The following is a 21,497-nucleotide window of genomic DNA, read 5'->3' as shown; positions in this document are numbered from 1 at the left end:
ATCTCTTGACCTCGTGATCCACCCGCCTCGGCCTCCCAAAGTGCTAGGATTATAGGCGTGAGCCACCGCGCCCGGCCCCAAAAGCAAATTTATTTAAACATTTTCAGCCAGTTCTGTCCAACTAGCCATGTTTTTAACATTTAAAAAATTTTATTTTTTTGAGACAGAGTTCCTGCTCTGTCGCCCAGGCTGGAGTACAGTGGTACAATCTTGGCTCACTGCAACCTCCGCCTCCTGGGTTCAAGTGATCTCCTGCCTCAGCCTCTGGAGTAGCTGGGATTACAGACATGTGCCACCACCATGCCCAGCTAATTTTTGTATTTTTAGTAGAGATGGGGTTTCACCATGTTGGTCAGGCTGGTCTCGAACTCCTGACCTCAGGTGATCCACCCACTTTGGTCTCCCAAAGTTCTGGGATTACAGGCCTTGAGCCACCACACCTAGCCAAAACTTTACGTTTCTTTGTTGGTTTCAGGATAAAAGAGTGACAACTCTCTTAAAGAAATTCTGAGAAGCTGCCCTGGTCAGAGAACTCCAAATCACTCCTCTGGGTATATTTAGATTTTCTTTAGGCTATGCTGAAAGTGAGGATGGAAGATATTCAGTTAGTGATCTCCCCTCCACTGCCCCCTACCCCAGTCCCCCAACCTCACTCTTCAATCTTGAGCTCGTGGACCCTGGGGATCCCCTGCACGCCTGGCCGACGGAGCTCAGGCCGGGCCCGTCGGATGACTGTCTCCAGTGCTGCACGGTAGCAGTGAGTTCGGAGGCCAGGGACAGCTTTCTGGAGTCGCTCAGCATATTCCTCCAGGGCATGGCAGGCCCCCTCCCGAAGCCTGTAGGGCAGTTCATAGCCAGGCAGCCCAGCCACCCACTGACTCAGTGGGTAGCCACCAGGGTCACTCAGCTTCATGTAGCAGCAGCCCACTGAGGCCAGGGCCATCACCTCAGGACAGCAGGAAAAGTGCCTCAGCAAGGCAACACTCAGATCCCCACAGGCATGGAGGCCTGTGAGCAGCAAGCGGGCCCTGCCCTGACATGGGTTCTCCAGTGGAAGCAGAAGCTCCTCACACAGGGCTGTGGGATCTACCCACCTAACCACATGATGTGGGGAGTGACGAGGGCTGGTTTGGACCACCTGTGAAGGCAGGAAAGGACAAAGGCAGATGGGAAGTCTGTTTGCTATCCCCAGGCCACCTCAGGCCACAGGAAGGGATCTGTCCTCCATGTTATTCCCTAAGGAGGAATGTGGGAGATAAGCTGGGCACGGAAGAGGGCTGGACCACGAATCGGGAGATGGGATAAATCCTGGACCTGTCAATTACCATGTACATCTATCTTCTCATCTCTGAGACCCAGTTTTGTTGTTGTTGTTTTTTTTAATGGGGTTTCACCATATTGGTCAGGCTGGTCTTGAACTCCTGACCTCAGGTGATCTGCCCACCTCAGTCTCCCAAAGTGCTGGGATTACAGGCGTGAGCCACTGCGCCCGGCTGAGACCCAGTTTTCTTATTTGTAACAAATCTAAAACCTGACTGGCCACTTCACGGGTTGTAAGAAGTGCACATTGGTGTGGAAAGCATTTTGTAAATAGAAAGTACCTTTGAGATACGAGGAGGCACTGGGGAAGGGCGGATCTTGGGAAAGAGGTAATAGAAATTAGACAGCACACCGCTTCAAGCTGAGAAACTTGAAAGATGGAATCCAGCCTTTGTGCCCAATTCCAGCCAAGCAGCCCCAGCTCCTGCAGTCCAGGCTGCAGAAAGGGGTGGCCTACCTGCGGGTTCCTCCTCTCCTCTTTTTCCAGAGCCTGCAGAAGCTCCTGGTCCAGGCGCTGGGCTCTCTCCACCAGTCTCTGATCCCCTTCGATGCTCTTCACCATCAACCCCAGGCCAAGAGCCATGAAGCGGGAGAGATGACCCTGGAGTTGTAAGAGGGAGGATGGAGACAGCCCTGTTCAGTGCCCTATCCACTGTCACCCTCCCCATGGGTAGCCTGGGCACCTAGGTCCCAGGTCCCACAGAAAGTTTAAATTTTACCCTACAGAACTTATTAACATCAGTGTGGCTTAAGTTGGAATATAACCCTCCCCCTACAATTGTTAAATCTGACTTGCCTAAAAAACAATTGTACAAAAAGAAAAAAAAAAATCTACCGTGCTTGGTTCCACAGCTTGACACCTGCCTCATTGGGCCTGTGGCCTGATAACCTGCCTTCTGGCTGTTCTATCTCCCCACGACTCAAAAAAAACAGTACATCAAGACTCTGGCTCACCTGGCCTGAGCCCACATCTACAACCTGGGTGCAGCCTGTGAAGTCACTCAGCTTCTTCACCAACTGAAAGAGGAGGGAACAAAGGTCTCCTGGCCACTGGTTCTTGACTCCTGGGGCAAACACCCATACTGAGAGTGGAGGAGACAAAGATGACAGAGAAAGATGGACAGAGGGTGCTCCAGAAGTGATGGCAGATATGGAAAGAAAGATATAGGGGTGAGGGTGGAAGGGAGGAGAGTGGATCTGACCCCAGGTTCAGGCCACTCTCCTTGCCCCAGAGATCAGTATTCAATCTCTCCCACAGAATAAGAACCCTGCTGTGACACCATGAGCAGATTCAGATGTGAGAACAGGAATGAGATTGTGATTCAGACCTAGCTACTAAGCAACCCCACAAAATGATGAAAAAGAACCCCAGCATTAAAATATGATTATAGTTATGTCTGTTGAGGCAAGAGAATGTCTAGGGCCTCTGGCCTTGCATGTGAGGTAAAGGGCACACATCTTTGTAAGCCACAGCTTAAGGAGTCCCTGGGCTTCCAGATATCACCCATACTCCAGCCATCTCCTCACCTCTCCCAGCCTCCGGATCTCATGCTGCTTCTTGGGCCTGACATGTTTCCGGAATGGAGCTGTTAGTCGAGAGCTCTGGCTGGGGTTCTCCAGGAACTCTGAGGGGGTCTGAAAGCCAGGCGTCCGGGTAAAGGCCAGGGCACAGGCCGTGGACTTCAGGGCCAGCAGGGTGAGTGGCCACACTGACCTGTACCTGAGATAGTCCAGCCCAGGCCTCCAGTGAATGGTCCCATCACATCTGAGAGCACCAGTTTACACCCCGAGGTCCAGGAAGACCTTATGAAACTCTGAGCAATATGCTCACTGCAGGGCTCAAAGCACAGGGTTCCCCAGCACAGGGTCCTTCTAGTCCATACCTGATGACCTCCCCTTCTCCAGGCATCCCCAGCAGCAGTGTGGCCAGCTGTGGTGGGTTCAGTCCATCCAATGCTTCCTGCCACGAGCAGGGGAGTGTGTCCCATAGGTTGTCTGTGAAAAATTCCTACAGGAGAAGGGGAGAAGCAATCAGCAAGCTACTACCACTTTCAACTCTACACCTCACTGCTTGCCTCTTCCCAGCACTGCTGCCACCTAGGGCCACTGGCTGTAACCAGCAGGTACCTCCTACTCAGCCACGTCAGTTCTCTGAAGCCTGCTCTAGCCTCAACTCTCTGGTGGCTGAACTCTGTTTCCCTGGGATCCAGATTGCATTCTGGACACACTTCTTTGAGCAATTTCTGCACTTATTTGTGTCTGTTTTCGCTATTAAACTGAATTTCTTAAGGGGAGGGATGGTATCTTCACATATGCATCCCTAAAACGAGTGACTGACGCACAGTATTAGTATATTACCACTTAGTAACCTGCCATTATATGCACCAGACACTGGTGTCTTTTTATTTATTCATTTGTCCATCCCAAATTCTAGGGCTGTGTTTTGGTTATACATCAAGCTCTACTGTAGGCTCAGGGAATACAACAGTGAGCCTAAGACAAGATTCTGGCTCTGGCAGAGTTTACATTAAAAAATAACTTCAGACCAACATCAAATGTCACATAAATAAAACACTAATGAAACAGTAATGTAATGAAGAATTTGGGCAAGAGCTACTTTAAACAGGATGATGAGGGCAGACTTGTCTGAGGAGTTGACGTTTGAGCTGAGACTTGAATGATGAATACGTGTTAGGTATGTAAAGAAAATACAAGTAATAGCAAACACTTATTTACTACCTTCTCTGCCAGGCACTGTTGTAAACATTTGACATGTATTCATGCATTTGATCCTTTAAACAATCCTTTGAGGTAGGTACTGTTTTTTTTTTTTTTTTTTACTTAGTCTTACTCTGTCACCTAGGCTGAAGTGCAGTGGCACAATCTCGGCTCACTGCAACCTCTGCCTCCCAGGTTCAAGCGATTCTCCTGCCTCCTGAGTAGCTGGGATTACAGGCGCATGCCAGCACGCCTGGCTAATTTTTGTGTTTTTAGTAGAGACAGGGTTTTACCATGTTGGTCAGGCCAGTCTCAAACTCCTGACCTTGTGATCCACCTGCCTTGGCCTCCCAAAGTGCTGGGATTACAGGCGTGAGCCACTGCACCCGGCTAAGGTAGGCATTATTTTTTATCACCCACTTTACAGATGTAGAAACAGGCACAGCACTTTAGTAACTTGCCCACATCCAAAAGCTAGTACATAGCCAAGCTGGGATTTGAAACCAATTTTACTCTAGAGTCCTTGCTCTTAACCATTCTGCGATTGCCTCTCTGTGGAGGAAAAGCATTCCAGTCAGATCAGTAAGTTCAAAGATCCAGATGCCTGCCATATTTGCAAAACAGAAATCAGGCCTGTGGAGGTACAGCATAGTGAAATGTGTGAGAGAATAAAATGGGATAGAGTTGAAGGGACAGTAGGAGCCAGATCATGGGCTTTATAGGTAATAGTAAGGAGTAAGGATTTCATTAAAGTACCTAGGAAGCAAGGGACTGTCATGATGAGATTTAAATTTGAATGCTATCAATCTAGCTGCTCAGTGAAGAACTGGCAGTTAGTAAGTAGTTCAGAAAAGAGGTGATGGTGGCTTGGCCAAGGGTGGCAGCAATGGAGGTGGGGACAGATGGATGAATTTGGGAACTATTCTGAAGGCAGAGCCAAGAAGACTTGTTGAAGGACTGAGTCGTGGATCAATGAAGGACAGTGCTGAATGAAGGATGGCCTCTGGGTTTGTGGTCTAAACAATTCAGCGGAGGGTGGTGCCATTTATACATTCTCTCATTTATTTTTCACAATGATCCCTCAGACTGGAATCCGTTTGATAGCTGAGGAAACCCGGGCTAGGACAAGTTGGCGGTTGGGGAGGCCTAAGGTTAACATCGAAGGGGAGGCTGGATTCTAGACCAAGCTTTTTTGATTCCAGAGCCAAGACTGTTTACTACACCACAAAACCACGAATGTATTCAAAGCTTGGATGAATAACGTGTATTCTTGGATCCCCTCACACGTTCCAAGAAGAGTTCAACATAGCTGCAGCGTGGCTCCAACGTCCACGCGTTTTATTACCTTGGATCTAGGAAGATTACAAAAACAATCTAGGCAGATATTACAAATATTATTTATGCCAGCTGATAAAAACGAGGGAACACCTCATATAGACAAAAGACTGAAACTCATAGAAAGAAAGAGATCAAACTCTCCAGATTCTCTCCCTGACGTGGGCACCCAGGCAATCACACAATCAGAGACACCCCGCCCACGTCCCTGTGGCCTCACGATGATGTAGGCATCCAGGATGGGACGGTAGAGCGCCAGGACACGGGTGAGGTTAACAGCTAGCTGCCTCCTCCCCTCATGGGAGAGGCCTCGGGCGGAGATGCCCGGCATCCCGGGGTCCAGCAGGGAGCGCTGGGAGCGAGAACGAAGTGAACAGGGATCCAGAGTCAGTGCCACGCGGGTCCAGGACCCAGACGGGGCTCAGCTCCGCCGGCAGAACAGGAAGTTTCGAGTCCAGTCTCCGACGCTGCCTTTCCGGGATGCCATGCTGGAGTTGATTTGAGGCGTCCCCCTGACGACACAGGTCCCGACGTTTCACAGTGCGAAGGTGTCAGCGTCGGAGACACGTGGGGCGGGGTAACAGTGCAGTGACCCCACAAAAGCGTGCCGCGGAGCTCAGCTCACAACGAGGAGGCCAAGTTCCAAGTCCCGTCCCTTCCCGTACACTCCTCTTCCCTTCCGGAAGTGAAGCCGGAGGTATCCGGCGGGCTGCAGTTCCGGTGTATCTCGGCCTTCCCACACCTTCGCATTGTACCACCACGGGGCTAGAGGGGCGGGGGAGCGCATCCCGTCCCCGCCCCCACCCACGCCGCCCCCTCCTCCGCCGCCACTGCCGCTCCTTACACACTCCGAATCTTTGGCCTCGCTACCTGAGGTCGGGGCGCTGCGGGTACGCGCGCGCCGACCTCTGACGCGTTCTAATCTGCGCGCCTGCCTTTCCGGGCTTCGTCGGCGCGCACCAATTTCCGCATCCGGCTCCGGACGCTTCCGGTCTTAGCTGGGCTCATGTAGGAGGTAAGTTTGTGAGCGTGAGTGGACTATCTCTACCGCCGCGGGGATTCGAAGTATGCTTATCCAGGTGGGCTACCTCGAACCTCGATTCCCCCTCCCCCCCTCCCCCGGTAGGCGGTGTCAAGGTCCTTGCTGGGGAGAAGGACTTGGGTGAGATGTATGTGGAGATTGCCCCCAGTTCCAGCCTGGAGCCAAGGGAAAGGGATGCCTGGATTTGTGTCTCTATTCGTGGGCCCCGCGCTGCGGATGCCTGGGTAGCCCAGAGGTTATCTACGCCATGCCCCTCACTGCTTTCGAGCATACCTAGATGTTTCTTTCCTAGGCGGAGTATAGAGCTCACGTATTCTGGCCTCTTAAACTCATAGAGGGTTCGAGCTCTAAGGGCCCTTCCAGTCCCTTCATTTTACAAATGAGACTCAAACCTAGAGCGCGGCAATGACCTTAGTAAGACCAAACGGCTGGTGAATCGGGCTTCACTAGAATCCAGCCTTGCTGGCTAACACCAGTGCTCTCTCCATCATTTCATGTTATGTTTCCTTTTCCCCTCTGTCTGAGAGATTGCTCTGATGTCTTTCCTCCCGTAAATCCTACGGAGATCGATCTCACCTCATTTCTCTCCCAGGCCTAGGAGCTGAATTACTAGGATCACTTTCTTCCCCAGGGTGTGCTACAGACTTCCACATGTTGGACAGTAGGATTCAGCAGAGAATGAGTCCCACATCCTCTTTTCATCCATAAGCCACTCCTGGCAACCGCTCTTCCACCTCCCATTGTCCCTATGTCTACTTTACTGCTCAATCTGGATTTTGGGGAACCTCCTCCTAAAAAGGCATTAGAAGGAAATGCCAAGCACCGAAATTTTGTCAAGAAGAGGAGGCTGTTAGAACAGAGAGGCTTTCTGAGTAAAAAAACCCGGCCCCCTAGCAAGGCGCCTAAGTTACACTCTGAACCTCCAAAGAAAGGGGAAACTCCTAGGGTAGATGGCACTTGGAAGACCCCTTCTTTCCCAAAAAAGAAGACAACTGCCTCCAGCAATGGGTCAGGAGAGACCCTGGACAAGAAAGCTGCAGTGTCTTGGGTGACCCCTGCCCCTTCAAAGAAGGCCGATTCTGTCACTGCTAAAGTAGATTTGCTGGGGGAGTTCCAGAGTGCCCTTCCAAAGATCAGCAGCCACCCAACCCACTCCCAGAAGAAGGGCCTCCAGAAGAAATCCTCTAAGAAGAATCATCCTCAGAAGAATGCCCCACAGAACTCCACCCAGTCTCATTCAGAGAATAAATACTCCAGAGCATTCCAGAAGTTGCCACAGAAGATGGTGGCAATTGACTGTGAGATGGTGGGCACAGGACCCAAGGGGCATGTTAGTTCCTTGGCTAGATGTAGCATTGTCAACTACGACGGAGATGTGCTTTATGATGAGTACATCCTTCCCCCCTGCCAAATTGTGGACTACCGGACCAGATGGAGTGGTATCCGGAAGCAGCACATGGTGAATGCCACACCCTTTAAGATTGCCCGAGGCCAGGTAAGAAGGGGCTTGATGGTGGCAGGGAGGTGGATGGAGAGAGGTCTAAATAATTTTCAGCAAAGGGTATCACTATGCGAAGACACCAAAGGTTGGTGGAGGGAGGGAGAATATATCAGTTGTTGAAGAAGGCCCCCTGGTGGTGGAAGGAGCCGTGAAAGTCAGGAAGGTACAATTAGCTGGTGTCACAAACTTCATTGGTCAAGACCTACTTTACCCTGGTGCAGTGGCACTTGCCTATAATCCCAGCACTTTGGCAGGCTGAGGTGGCGGAATCACTTGAGCCCAGGAACTCAAGACCTGTCTGGGCAACGTAGTGAGACTCGTCTACAAAAAAGTTAGCCAAGCCTGGAGGTGCATGCCTGTAGTCCCAGCTACTCAGGAGGTCAAGGCTGCGGTGAGCTGAGATCACTGCCACTGCACTCCAGCCTGAGTGTCGGAGTAAGATGCTCTCTCAAAAAATCAAACAGCTTTAAGTTCCAAATTGGGTCTGGGGAACTGGGAATTTGCATAGAGAAATAACAGCAAGTGATGAAACTGGACAGAGCCGCAGACATCAGTGTCAGGAGAAAGGATTTGATTTGGAAATCCCTTGTGAATTGGAACTTGAGAGTGGAAAGGTAGAGAGCTCTTCCCAAGCAAAAAGTAGCCTGGGGCAAGTGTGGAAAGTGGTGGTGGTAAGAGAGGGCAGAAGGTTGACAGGAGGAGCTAGGGTATATTTGTCCAACTGGAATGGGTAGCCTGCAGTGAAGGGCATAAAAGGCACAGGGCCAGGCTGGGCACGGTGGCTCATGCCTGTAATCCCAGCACTTTGGGAGGCCGAGGCGGGCAGATCACCTGAGGTTGAGAGTTCGAGACCAGCCTGACCAACGTGGAGAAACCCCATCTCTACTAAAAATACAAAATTAGCCGGGCATGGTGGTGCATGCCTGTAATCCCAGCTGCCCGGGAAGCTGAGGCAGGAGAATCGCTTGAACCCAGCAGGTGGAGGTTGCGGTGAGCCAAGATCACACCATTGCACTCCAGCCTGGAGAATGAGAGCGAAACTCCATCTCAACAGCAACAAAAAAAGAGCACAGGGCCAGCACATTGGGTTGTCACCTCACTCCTAGCCCTGTACTGGCTATTGGGATTGCATGGCATGAATAGGAAAGAAGAGTGAGCTGGGAGGGGTGAGAGGAAGAAGTGAACGGGAGAGCAAGAGGGGTGCCTGCTGGTCTCAGGAGGCCACCAGAGGGCGCCCTTGGTCTGCGCCTATGCAGTTTCAGGTCCACACTGCCTTCTGTAGACATGCTGTTCCAATAATGCTTATATGCCATCAGTTGAAGGAGGTTCATTAGAGGTGAGGTGACTATTTTAAAAAAGACGGAAAGAAGTGTTAGACATCCTGTGCACAAAGGGCACAGCCAAGCAAAGGCATAGAGGAGGCAGAAGATTGGACGGGTCTGAGACAGCAAATCAGCCCAGCTTTGATGAAAGCTATATGTCGAGATTAATAAAATGAAGGTGGTGGTGGACAGTCAGTAGGTGAAGTCAGGAGTAACTAAATATGTAGTTCACGGGACTCCATCTGGCTTGCATCATAAAGCACTTCCCCAGTGCCAAGCTGGGGTTATGAGACTAATGTAAGTCCAGATGAGCCTGGCCTCTTCAAAGGGTGTCCCTTTAGGAGTCTCTGCAGGACTATCACTTTTGTTGCAAACCTGTTTGGAACCTCATTTTGGGAATGGCCCTCAGAGCCTGTGGCATGTTCTTCTGTTGTCCTCATTGGTAGCATGTCCCCTGCTTCAAGATCCTGAAATGGCTAGGTGTGGTAGCATGTTTCTGTAATCCCAGCTACTCAGGAGTTTGAGGTGTTACTTGAGCCCAAGAGTTTGAGGCCAACCTGAGAAAAATAGCAAGACCTCATCTCATTCTGTCACCCAGACTGGAGTGCAGTGGCACAATCTCAGCTCACTGCAACCACTGCCTCCCGGGCTCAAGCAATTCTCTTGCCTCAGCCTCCTGAGTAGCTGGGATTACAGGTATGCATCACCACGCCTGGCTAGTTTTTGTATTTTTAGTAGTAATGGGGTTTCGTTGTGTTGGCCAGGCTGGTCTTGAACTCCTGACCTCAAATGATCCACTTGCCTTGGCCTCCCAAAGTGCTGGGATTACAGGCATAAGCCACCGCGCCTGGCCGAGACCTCATCTCTTTTAAAAGATAAGCTTCCTGAAATATTGAGAAGTTATTTTACTTGATTCCAAAACTAGTATGAATAAGGTTGCTTCTACAACTTTAGTTTATACATGATTTTTAATCTTTTGTGTTTGTAGACTCTGAGAATTTGATGAAAGCATCAGACTCCCTTTCTCTAACAATACCTATACACATCCAATTGCATGTGATTTGGGGCTTCTGTTAACCTCCCTGGAGCCTGGTCCCAGCCATGTGTCTTAAGGCCAGCATAATGATAATAGTTAAAGGACTTCATGTAGCAAGCCAGAACTGAACTGAATACATAGACATCTCAACATGAGTGTCATTTAGGACTGAAGGCAAATTAAGGTCATAGGGGTAGAGATCAATAAGAAGGTAAGGAGCCACTGGCAGTATGAGTCCAAACAGGGTACATCTTGGAAATCACCTGTGGAAGAGAAAGGTGGATTCCAGTGGGAGAGAACATTCCAAAGATGAAGAGGCGGGCAGTTGGTGAAAGAATCCAGAAGGGATTGAAGGTCATGTTGGGCTTTCAGAATGCAGGGGTTCTATCTCAGTCTTCCTTCTCACCACTGTCTTCCACACTTGTTCCAGATCTTGAAGATACTCACAGGGAAGATAGTGGTGGGACATGCCATCCACAACGACTTCAAAGCCCTTCAGTATTTTCACCCCAAGTCCCTCACCCGTGACACCTCCCATATCCCCCCACTCAACCGGAAGGCTGACTGCCCGGAGAATGCCACCGTGTCTCTGAAGCTTCTCACCAAGAAGCTGCTAAACCGGGATATCCAGGTAGCATCGCCCCACATCCCCCACCCCCATCTTGGACATGGCTCTCCTTGATGCCCTAGCCAGACTCTGATCCCAGAAGTCCTGTGGTTGTAGAGATCCAAGTGGGCTGCTATGATGGGAAGAGCTTTGGATGCAGGAGCCCAGTAGTGTCCCTCCATCTGTACACAAGGGTAATAATTCCTGTTGTCTACCTCATAGAATGTTTCAAAGTGTGCTTTGGAACAGGAAAAAAGCCCTAAGTAGATATAAAACCCTAACTAAGGAAGAAAGCAGGTAGCATGGCGGTCTAAAAGACCACGTGGTGGGTGCAAGGACCACTCATGTATTGTACAGGCGGGAAGGTGTGGATGTATGTCACATAAAGCACAGGTAAGGAACTAAGGAAAGTGGAAGGCTTGGAAGGCCTGTCTTTGACCTGGTATGTTCTGTCTCTCCAGATCCTAGTATGACTTATACATACTACCACAGAAAGGATTGACGTAGACAGTGGCAAAGACTTCCTAGGAGTTGAACCCCTGAAATTACATAGGGAGTAGGGCCCCACCAGCATTCTGTCTTTGCAGCCTGCTGACTGCAGAAGAAACTAGCAGGGGCAGTGGGGAGAGGAGTGCAGAGTCGACTGGGAAGGAAGAAATGGTTTCTTGTAGCCTCATGCTCTTGTCTTCCTTGCTTGTTCAGGCTGGGAAGAGCGGACATTCCTCTGTGGAAGATGCCCAGGCCACCATGGAGCTGTACAAGTTGGTTGAAGTTGAGTGGGAAGAGCACCTGGTCCAGAATCCCCCTAAAGACTAGCAGCAGTGGGGATGCTGGTGATGTGGGGAGGCAGAGGCAGTGCCCAGGAGAAACAGCAGCGGACCAGTGACAGCTCCACCAGCTCCTCATCTTTGGAAGCTAGAATTGTGGGGAGAGCGCTACCCCAGACTTAATATCCATGGAAATTTCACCTCAGGTGTTGTGTCCTGTGTCTGGCTAAGTGTCCCATGGAAGGGGGAAACCTTCACGTCAAAACCCAGCCCTATACGGTTTACTTCTTAAATGGTGCTAACCAGGTGTCCAGGGTGCTCTGTGCCAGTCAAGATTTTTAACTTTCAAGGGGCAGGGCATACTGGGAAATGTAGTTTCCCAAGCTGCTTTATCATTTGGGCAGACATTTGTCTCCTTTCATGCCTTTTCGTCTTGAGTAATTAACAGCACCTTCTTCCACGCTCAGAAGTGTCCTGGTTGGGGCCAGCCATGGTGGTAATCCCAACACTTAGGAGACTGAGGTAGGCAGATCACCTGAGGTCAGGAATTCAAGACTAGCTTGTCCAACGTGGCCAATCCCCGCCTCTACTAAAAATACAAAATATTAGTGGGGCATGGTGGTGGGCTCCTGTAATCCCAGCTATTTGGGAGGCTGAGGCAGGAGAATCACTTGAGCCTGGGAGGTGTAGATTATAGTGAGCCAGGATCATGCCACTGCACTCCAGCCTGGGCAGCAAAAGTGAGACTCTGTCTCCAAAAAAAAAAAGATAATAAAATATCTTACCAATGAGTGCAGAGTAGTAAAATGAAAAAGAAGAAAAAAGGAGAAATAATTTAAATTTAAATAAAAGGAGAAAAAGATAAAAAAATTTATCATCGTGGTTGGATAATAAATTGTGTGGTCCCTTTCGATGTCACAGACTCTGCCTTTGGCTCAGAATCTATATCTAGCCTGTGTCAGGACGTTGCCTGTTCTTCCCACCTTGACCTCCAGAGCAGCTGTAGCTGGTGAGGTTTAGTTCTCCTTAGGGCTCCAAGGCAACACAGCGTGGAAATCAACTTTTGTGATTAGGAAAGCAATTCTTTCCTAAGGTAATAAGGGGGTTTATTTCATTTAGGCCCCAGTTGGTAGGTTTTTAAATAATTTATAAGGTGTTTTAATAATTTTGTTGTCTTTTTTACCTTGCTAAACCAAGCCTCTAAAAACTCAAATTATTCCCTTGATAAATTTTTGTAACGGAAAAGCAATTGTGTATGGTTTCTTCTTAAATTTCATGTTAAATTGTTCTATCACAAAGTATTGTGGGGCTGTAATTTTCTTAGAGGGTTTCCAAGGTCACTGGATGATACTAACTGGGGCCCTTCCTGGAAGTCATTGAGAAGCACTGACCAAGCATTTGTGCATAACTCATGTGACACGTACAGCGCCTTGTTCTCATCCCTACCACACATCGTTACTGGGCATGGTGGCTGTAACCCCAGCTACTCAGGAGGCAGAGGCATGAGGATTCCTTGAGCCCAGGAATTTGAATCCAGCCTGGCCAAAATAGACCCCATCTTAATTTTTTTAAAAATTAATGAGCACACTTAAAATGACACCCCACATCAAGCAACCCTCCCACACACAGGGTGTGTGACCAAGAGAGTGAGGCAGACAGTGAATCAGAGAGTGGGCATGAAGGAGGGGCAGAGCTGGGGAGAAAGCGCGCTTGGTGACAGCAGCCTGGTCCTGCTGCCAGCTCTTGCTTGGTGCTACACACCCCAACTTGGGAAACAGTCACCAGTCTGACCTTGGGTCCAGGATCATTATCTGCACTTTCTTGAGAGAATGCAGACGCCACGTCTACACCAGGAGTTTTGCATTCTTGAGTGGCTGGTCTGGTTCCAGGGGTCAGAGTCACAGTCACAGCTGCCTATAGAAGGGAATTTCCTGCACCCAGACCAGACTGCAGACATGGTCTTGTGGCCTGCACTGTGGGGTCTGTTTGCACACACAGCCATTGTGCTCTGAGCACATTGGTTCCTGTGGGACCCGACACGTTTAATGTGCATGACTTCACAAAGGGCGGCCAGGAACCCTTACACAGCAAGAAGTGAGAATAGTGCAGCGAGGCAGCACCAGACACTGGCAGGAACACACGTGGAAGCAGTTCTTCACTGTAATCGGGACACTGGCAGGAACACACGTGAAAGCAGTTCTTCACTGTAATCGGGACACTGGCAGGAACACACGTGGAAGCAGTTCTTCACTGTAATCGGGACACTGGCAGGAACACACGTGGAAGCAGTTCTTCACTGTAATTGGGAAACTGGAAGATAACTGGAATCTTCTCATTAGTTTTGTTTCTTCCCAAAGTGCTGGGATTACAGGTATAAGCAGCTGAAACCAAACTAGCCAAGTGCAGTGGCTCGCCCCTGTAATCCCAGCACTTTTGGGAGCTGAGGCAGGAGGATTACTTGAGCCCAGGAGTTTGAGAGCAGCCTGGGCAACATAATGAGACCCCATCTCTACGGAAAACAAAACAAAAAAACCCTGGCTTTGCATGTGTCTTGGTAAAGTAGCAACGGGCTTTTATGATCTACCTACCTCCCACCCCCATGTCTAAAAAGGCAGATGACTCTGCTACAGCCTGAAAACAAAAGTACCTGATCTCAGTCCAATGCTGAAAAGAGTTCATTCTTACTTTTGCTCACCAAGAAGAACCTGGGAGACCAGAAGACCTTGCAGACAACTCCTTAACCCTTTACCCTCATCACTCTCTCTTGTCAGAGCCCAGCTTACCTAGCAAGGGTGCCTGGGAATCCCCTTTCCTTCAATCCCCTTCCTGTTCTGTCTGTCCTGGCTTCATCCCACTGATAGTGGACAAATTCTATTGTAGATTGCTGCCTGAACCCCAGTCAGCAAGTCCTGTTTTGCCTTGAATCTAAGGTCTTGCTGGGTGTGGTGGCTCACGCCCGTAATCCCAATACTGAGAGGCTAAGACAGATCACTTGAGGTCAGGAGTTCGAGACCAGCCTGGGCAAAGTGAAATCCCATCTCTACTAAAAATACAAAAATTGGCCGGGCACATAGGTCGTAATACTGTATTCCCAGCTATTCAGGAGGCTGAGTCAGGAGGATAGCTTGAACCCGGAGGCAGAAGTTGCAATGAGCCAAGATCGTGCCACTGCACTCCACTCCAGCCTGGGCAAAACAGAGTGAGGACTCCATCTCAAAAAAAAAGTAATTAAAAAAATATATATATAGGCCAGGCACGTTGGCTCATGCCTATAATCCCAGCACTCTGGGAGGCCAAGGTGGGCGGATGACCTGAGGTTGGGAGTTAAAGACCAGCCTGACCAACACAGAGAAACCCTGTCTCTACTAAAAATACAAAATTAGTCGGGTGTGGTGGTGCATGCCTGTGATCCCAGCTACTCAGGAGGCTGAGTCAGGAGAATCACTTGAACTTGGGAGGCAGAGGTTGTGGTGAGCTGAGATTGCACCATTGCACTCCAGCCTAGGCAACAAGAGCAAAACTGTCTCAAAAAAAAAAATCTATGGTGTTTTGTCTTGCAAATGCATGACAAAATGTGAGCTTTTGCTAGTAATATTCTTTTCATGGCATAATGAAGTTTTTTGGTTTTTTTGAGATGGAGTTCCACTCTTATTGCCCAGGCTGAAGTGCAATGATGCATTCTCAGCTCACTGCCGCCTCCTCCTGTCGGGTTCAAGCGATTCTCCTGCCTCAGGCTCCCAAGAAGCTGGGATTACAGGTGCCCACCACCACGCCTGGCTAATTTTTTTGTATTTCTAATAGAGATGGGGTTTCACCATGTTGGCCAGGCTGGTCTCGAACTCCTGACCTCAGGAGATCTGGCCACCTCAGCCTCCCAAAGTGCTAGGATTACAGGCATGAGCCACTGCGCCTGGCTGAAGTTTTCTAATACTGAAAGAACCTCTGCTACAAGTGAGACTGGAAAAAGAGTGTAAGTGCATACTCTGGTGAACATACTTGCAATAGTCTAAAACTTCATTTAACAAAGTAGTTCTCAAAAGGAGAAGGGAGCATGTATTTTGAGGTTTTAGGCTTTAGCACTACTCCTCTCTCTGCCCTTAAGAACCAGTGATCTAGGGAAGGCTTCAAGGAGGAATCATTTGATTACTAGTTTAATAGATAATTATGGTGGACAATAGGAAAGATCAACAGTACCGTAATTAGGAACTTGCCCCAAGGTACATTAGCCCAAGTTCAAGTTTAGAGACACAAATACCTAAGAATGCGATATGCCAGGTGCTTCTATGAATATCCTGAATCCACAGTCTGGGTGTAGTGTAGGTCACAAAGCACTTTCACCAAAGAGCTGACAGCTTAAAGAAGTTACTTTGCATTGATAATGGGTTCTGAACTTGATTTTGCCACTTACTAAATTTGTGACATGAGTAAGTCACTTTGACTTTTGGAGTCTTTATTATTATTTTTTGAGATGGAATCTCTCTGTCATCAGGCTGGAGTGCAGTGGCTCCATCTCGGCTCACTGCAACCTCGATTTTTGGAGTCTTAATGGTTCTAGTGCCAAGATTTTTTTCTAATCTTGATACTTAACTGATTGTTGCTATCATCAATAATAACAATAATGGCAACCATTTATTGAGTGCTTCTCTGTGCCAGGCAGTGTGCCAACCCCTTTAGATACATTTTCTCGGTCTGGCGCGGTGGCTCACACCTGTGATCCCAGCACTTTGGTAGGCCAAGGCAGGTGGATGGTTGAGGCCAGGAGTTCGAGACCACCATGACCAACATGGAGAAACCCGTCTCTACTAAAAATACAAAAAAATTAGCTGAGTGTGGTGGTGCATGCCTGTAATCTCAGCCACTCAAAAGGCTGAGACACAAGAACTGCTTGAACCCAGGAGGCAGAGGCTGTAGTGAACCAAGATCATGCCACTGCACTCCAGCCTGGGTGACAGAGTGAGACTATCTAAAAAAAAAATAAAATAAATAAAAAGATGCATTATCTCAGTCTCTGTAAGGTAGGCGGTATTGTAAAGCGACAATTGAGGAAACAGGCTAACAAAAGATAAGAAATATTTCCCAGGCCAAATAGCTGGAGGTTGGCAATGCTGGCACTCAGACTTCCCAGGTCTGCCAATCTGAAGTCTCTGCCCTTAACCACTGCCCTGTTCTGCTGTTAACACATTCAAGTGGCATCTGGTGAGACTTGGACTCTTGTTACTGAAGTATTTATTAAGCACCTGCTATGTGTTAGGCTTGTGTTAAGACTAGGGAAATGGGCATGGTCTTTGCCCCTGAGTTGCTTACAGCAACCTGAAGAAGAGAAACCAGTCCACTATTTTCAGTGCACTGCGGCAAGTGTCATCCCGAGTTATTGAAGGATTCCAAGCAGGGGAGTGATGAGATCAGATCTGTAGGGTTTTTTTGTTTTTGTTTTCTGAGATCGAGTCCTCGCTCTGTGGTCCAGGCTGGAGTGCAGTCGGCTCACTGCAACCTCCACCTCCCAAGTTCAAGTGATTCTCCTGCCTCAGCCTCCTGAGTAGCTGGGATTACGGGCATGTCCCACCATGCCCCACTAATTTTTTTTTTTTTTTTTTTTTTGAGATGGAGTCTTGCCCTGTCTCCAGGCTGGAGTTCAGTGGTGCAATCTCAGCTCACTGCAACCTCTACTTCACGAGTTCAAGCGATTCTCTTGCCTCAGCCTCCCAAGTAGCTGTGACTATAAGCGCATACCACCATGCCTGACCAATTTTTGTATTTTTAGTAGAGACCGGGTTTCACCACTTTGGCCAGGACGGTCTCAACCTATTGACCTTGTGATCCGACCTCCTCGACCTCCCACAGTGCTGGGATTACAGGCAAGAGCCACCACGCCCGGCCCAGATCTGTGTTTTGTTTTTGTTTTGTTTTGTTTTGTTTTGTTTTTTAGAACATGATGCTGGCAACCAAAGAGAAGCTGAATTGAAGAAGGCCCCAGAGATGAGTTCTGTTGGGAGAATTGGTATAAGCAATGATGGAGGCCTCAATCAGTGAAGCAGGAGGATGCAACCGAGTGTCACTGAGGAGGTAGAATCAATAAGACAGAGATCAGGGCAAGAGATAAAAGGTTGACTTTATATTTCTGAATTAGGGCGAGTAGACAGTAGTGGTGCCATTGGAGAGAAGAGCAGGTTTTGACTAAGATGAGTTGGGTATTCTATTGGGTTGACTTTGAGATGTCTGAAGATACCCAGATGGATATGTGCAGTCAGCAGCTGGATAACTAGACCGGAGCTTGGCATAGCAAAGAGATCTGGGGCTGGAAACTAAGACTCAAAGACAACAGAGTAGCAGGGGAATGGAAGACTTGGATTGGGATGAAGCCTTCCAGGAAAGGTATATAAAGAAGGCCAGAAGGTTACAGGTGCAGTTGCTTATACCTGTAATCCCAGCACTTTGGGAGGCTGAGGTGGGCGGATCACTTGAAGTCAAGAGTTCAAGACCAGCCTGGCTAACATGGTGAAATTCTATCTCCACTAAAAACACAAATAAGTCAGGCATGGTGGTGCTCACCTGTAATCCCAGCTATTCAGGAGGCTGAGGCAGAAGGATCACTTGAACCCAGCAGGCAGAGGTTGCAGTGAGCCAAGATGGCACCACTGCACTCCAGCCTGGGCGACAGAGCAAGACTCCATCAGCAGAATCGCGTGTACTCAGGAGACAGAGGTTGCAGTGAGCCGAGATGGCGCCATTGCACTCCAACCTGGGCAAGAAGAGCAAAACTCCAACTCAAAAAAAAAAAGAAGGGCAGAAGGTCAAAATCAGAGTTTTGGGGAACACCTAAACTTACAAACTTCTGGAGGTAGACAGGGCTAAGAGAGAGCTACCAGACAGGTAAGTGGACAGCCATGGAGACTTTCCAGGAAGGAGGAGATCGGACTTCATGGAGAAGTCAGTAAGGTAAGGTAAGAACAAACAAAGGGGTCTATTGTAGCCCCTCCCCTGCATAATATCTGGAGTGGGAGTTGAGAAGGTACCAAAAAGCTCAACTGCAGTGGGTTGCAGGATAAACTGGAAGTGAGGAAGGAGAGAAGTGGCATGGACTGCTCTTTCTTGCTTCTGGAGGGAAGCAGGTATGAGTTGCTATAGAGGCAGAGGCCTGAAGATACTGAGGGATGGAGCCATGGATCATCATGTGGCTGGGCAAGGGGCAGGTGAATGCTAGAGAAGATCCTGAAGGAGTAGGGAGGAGGGATCCCAAGCTCAGTCTTGGCCAGCAGTAAGATCAGCTTGTCTTCTGGGAAAGAAAGGAAAAAGGAAAGGGTAAGGGCGGATAAATATGTTTCTAGGTGGTGGTGGAAAAAAGCGGTTATCACCTAGTGACCTTGACCTCATTCAGTTGGAGGCAGGGTGGTCTGCTGAGTGAGGGGGAAGCCAGTGGGTCATGAACTTGGAAAGAATAAAGACCGTTTGGAGAGGCCTTTGAGAAGAATGGGAGAGGGAGCCGACCAAGAACTGAAGGAAGGGCTGCCGAACAATGTGGAGTTCCTGATTTGTCGGAAACTGAATTTGCTGGGGCACTGCAAGCTTGGCAGCCCAAATAAAGAAAGGGAGAGTTTACATGGTTGGGCTGTGTAGGCTGCAGTGGAAGGACGGGGTGTGGGTCCGGAGGCCAGTGTCAAACAGGATGGAGACAGAGTAGTTGGCATCCATGTTGGGTAAGCACTGAAGGTGGCTGCAGGATTAGAAGCAGAGGAAGATCGGGAGCTGAGCTAGATACGCAGTGACCTGAGCTGGGCAGGCGCAGCAAAAGAGGAGAAGACAAAATACATGGCATAAGCCTTAAAGAATTTGGGGGAGGCAGCCGGGCACGGTGGCTCCTGCCTGTAGTCTCAGCACTTTGGGAGTGCGAGACAGACGGTCGCCTGAGGTCGGGAGTTCGACACCAGCCTGGCCAACATGGCGAAACCCTCTCTATTAAAAATACAAAAATTAACCAGGCATGGTGGCACAGTCCTGTAATCTCAGCTACTCCGGAAGCTGAGGCGTGAGATTAGCTTGAACCCAGGAAGCAGAGGTTGTAGTGAGCCGAGATTGAGCCACTGCACTCCAGCCTAGGCGACAGAATGAGACTCATCTCAAAAAAATAAAAAATAAAATAATTTGGGGGAGGGGATTTTATTTATTTATTTATTTATTTATTTGTTGAGATGGAGTTTTGCTCTTGTTGCCCAGGCTGGAGTGCAATGGCTCGATCTTGGCTCATCACAACCTCTGCCTCCCAGATTCAAGCGATTCTCCTGCCTCAGCCTCCCGAGTAGCTGGGTTTACAGGCATGCGCCACCACACCCAGCTAATTTTGTATTTTTCTTTTTTAGTAGAGACAGGGTTTCTCCGTGTTGGTCAGGCCTGTCTTGAACTCCCGACCTCAAGTGATCCACCCCCACCCTCAGCCTCCCAAAGTGTTGGAATTACAGGCATGAGCCACTGGGGCCTCTGTGCTTTCTTTGAAAGGGAACATATAATGCATAGGATTTTCAGAGGTGGGGAAGTGTGGAGAGAGAAGGTGTTTTTAAGAATTTGGCATGGAAAGACAAGCACACCTTAATCCTCTTCCAGGCTCAACCAAATTCCTTTCTGAAGTGTGTAAAAGCAAAACTTTGGAATCAGACACACCCAGGACACCACATGGAAACTCTTGCAGTGCTGGGCCCGGAGTAAGTGCCACTCATTTCCCAGGCCTGTGCCTGTGACCCTGACTCTGCCTGCCAGAGCGCACAGCAGCACCAGAAATGTAAATCATCAATCATCTGGTTCCCCTAGGCCAGAGGCGGCTTCCTTAAATGCCAGGTCCTTTACTTCCTTGCACCCTGTGGAATCTTGCTTGGTCGCTTCTTTGGAAAGATTTCATGAAAGAGATCCAAACCGTAACTGAAGGAGGAAGAAGGCAACTGACTGTCCCTGCCCTGGGATCTGGGGAGGAAGAGGGAGTCCACACCCAGGACCGATGGAGAGGCAGAGGCAGACAATCCAGCCTGCAGTGCTAGACCCAAGGCTGTGGCTGGCTCTCCCAGCTGTGCTGGCAGAATGGGTAGTTCTTGGGAAGGTTTCCTGTTGGGAAGGTGGAGTTCAGGTGGGAATAAAGGGGCCAGGACTGGAGTTAAGGGCAGAGTATTCTGGTGGCTTCCTCAGCCACATGTGCATGTGCACATGCATACGCACATACACATACTCTCTCTCTCTCTCTCTCTCTCTCTCTCTCTCTCTCTCTTTCATATTTCACTCCACCACAGGGACTGCCTCTTCCCAGCTTTGGAATCAATTCCCTGGGACTCCTGGGAGCCCAGCACCTGAGGGTCAGAGAGCTTATGAGGAGATTTCAGCCCACAGAGACCGTAAGTGCCCTCAAGCAATGAGAAAGGTTCACCCAGTGAGTGTCCTGGACCTGGCTTCCTCTCTAGGATAGTTACTGTGGGCTCCGTGGGAAGACTGAGCCACTAAATAGCCAGATCAGGCCAGGTGCGGTGGCTCATGTCTGCCTATAACCTTAACGGTTTGAGAGGTCGAGGTAGGAGGACTACCTGAGGCCAGGAGTTTGAGACCAGCCTGGGCAACGTAGCCAAGACCTCATCACAAAAAAAAAAACAAACAAAATGTTAAAGTTAGCAGGGCATGGTGGTGCATGCCTGTAGTCCCTACTACTCAGGAGGCTAAGGCGGGAGGATCACTTGAGCCCAGGAGTTCGAGGCTGCAGTGAGCTATGATTATGCCCCTGCATTCCAGCCTGGGCAACAGAGTGAGACTCTGTCTCAAACAAAACAAAACAAAACAAAAAAACCCAAAACGACAAACAAATATCCAGATCATCTGGAA

At 49.1% G+C, this 21,497-nt stretch overlaps 2 protein-coding genes across 4 annotated transcripts in view; one reads left to right on the top strand and one right to left on the bottom strand.

The window, feature by feature from the left end:
• RRNAD1 (ribosomal RNA adenine dimethylase domain containing 1) overlaps positions 1-6,317 on the bottom strand; it is a 20,208-nt gene extending 13,891 nt beyond the window's left edge. Inside the window, exons 1-6 of one of the 3 annotated variants that reach the window (XM_017510028.2) lie at positions 5,594-6,317; positions 3,204-3,328; positions 2,848-3,040; positions 2,275-2,337; positions 1,778-1,921; positions 649-1,138 (exon numbers count right to left, since the gene is read on the bottom strand). In XM_017510028.2, the coding sequence (XP_017365517.1) occupies positions 650-1,138; positions 1,778-1,921; positions 2,275-2,337; positions 2,848-3,040; positions 3,204-3,328; positions 5,594-5,704 (1,125 nt within the window). In that variant the 5' untranslated portion in view covers positions 5,705-6,317 and the 3' untranslated portion in view covers position 649. Of the gene's footprint in view, positions 1-648; positions 1,139-1,777; positions 1,922-2,274; positions 2,338-2,847; positions 3,041-3,203; positions 3,329-4,794 lie in introns of all 3 variants that reach the window. The other 2 variants (XM_017510033.2, XM_017510029.2) reach the window with 2 other exon arrangements.
• Positions 6,318-6,334: 17 nt separating this feature from the next.
• On the top strand, positions 6,335-11,855 carry ISG20L2 (interferon stimulated exonuclease gene 20 like 2). The gene is made up of 4 exons (XM_037731882.1): positions 6,335-6,388; positions 7,008-7,910; positions 10,705-10,905; positions 11,584-11,855. The coding sequence occupies exons 2-4, from the start codon at positions 7,164-7,166 to the stop codon at positions 11,695-11,697; spliced, it is 1,062 nt and encodes a 353-aa protein (XP_037587810.1). The 5' UTR covers positions 6,335-6,388; positions 7,008-7,163; the 3' UTR covers positions 11,698-11,855.
• The last annotated feature ends 9,642 nt before the right edge of the window (positions 11,856-21,497 follow it).

This window comes from Cebus imitator, unplaced genomic scaffold, assembly GCF_001604975.1.
Source record: "Cebus imitator isolate Cc_AM_T3 unplaced genomic scaffold, Cebus_imitator-1.0 Scaffold427, whole genome shotgun sequence".
Classification (NCBI taxonomy): Eukaryota; Metazoa; Chordata; class Mammalia; order Primates; family Cebidae; genus Cebus; species Cebus imitator.
Note: the sequence above shows the minus strand (reverse complement) of the source record. Positions and strands in the feature narration are given on the sequence as shown.

What these genes read in the sequence shown, in the direction of transcription:
- ISG20L2 (XM_037731882.1), top strand. Translation starts at nt 7,164, where the DNA reads ATGTCTACTTTACTGCTCAATCTGGATTTTGGGGAACCTCCTCCTAAA. An exon ending in TTAAGATTGCCCGAGGCCAG is followed by an intron (nt 7,911 to 10,704) that starts GTAAGAAGGGGC and finishes CACTTGTTCCAG; the next exon opens with ATCTTGAAGATACTCACAGG. An exon ending in TGCTAAACCGGGATATCCAG is followed by an intron (nt 10,906 to 11,583) that starts GTAGCATCGCCC and finishes TTGCTTGTTCAG; the next exon opens with GCTGGGAAGAGCGGACATTC.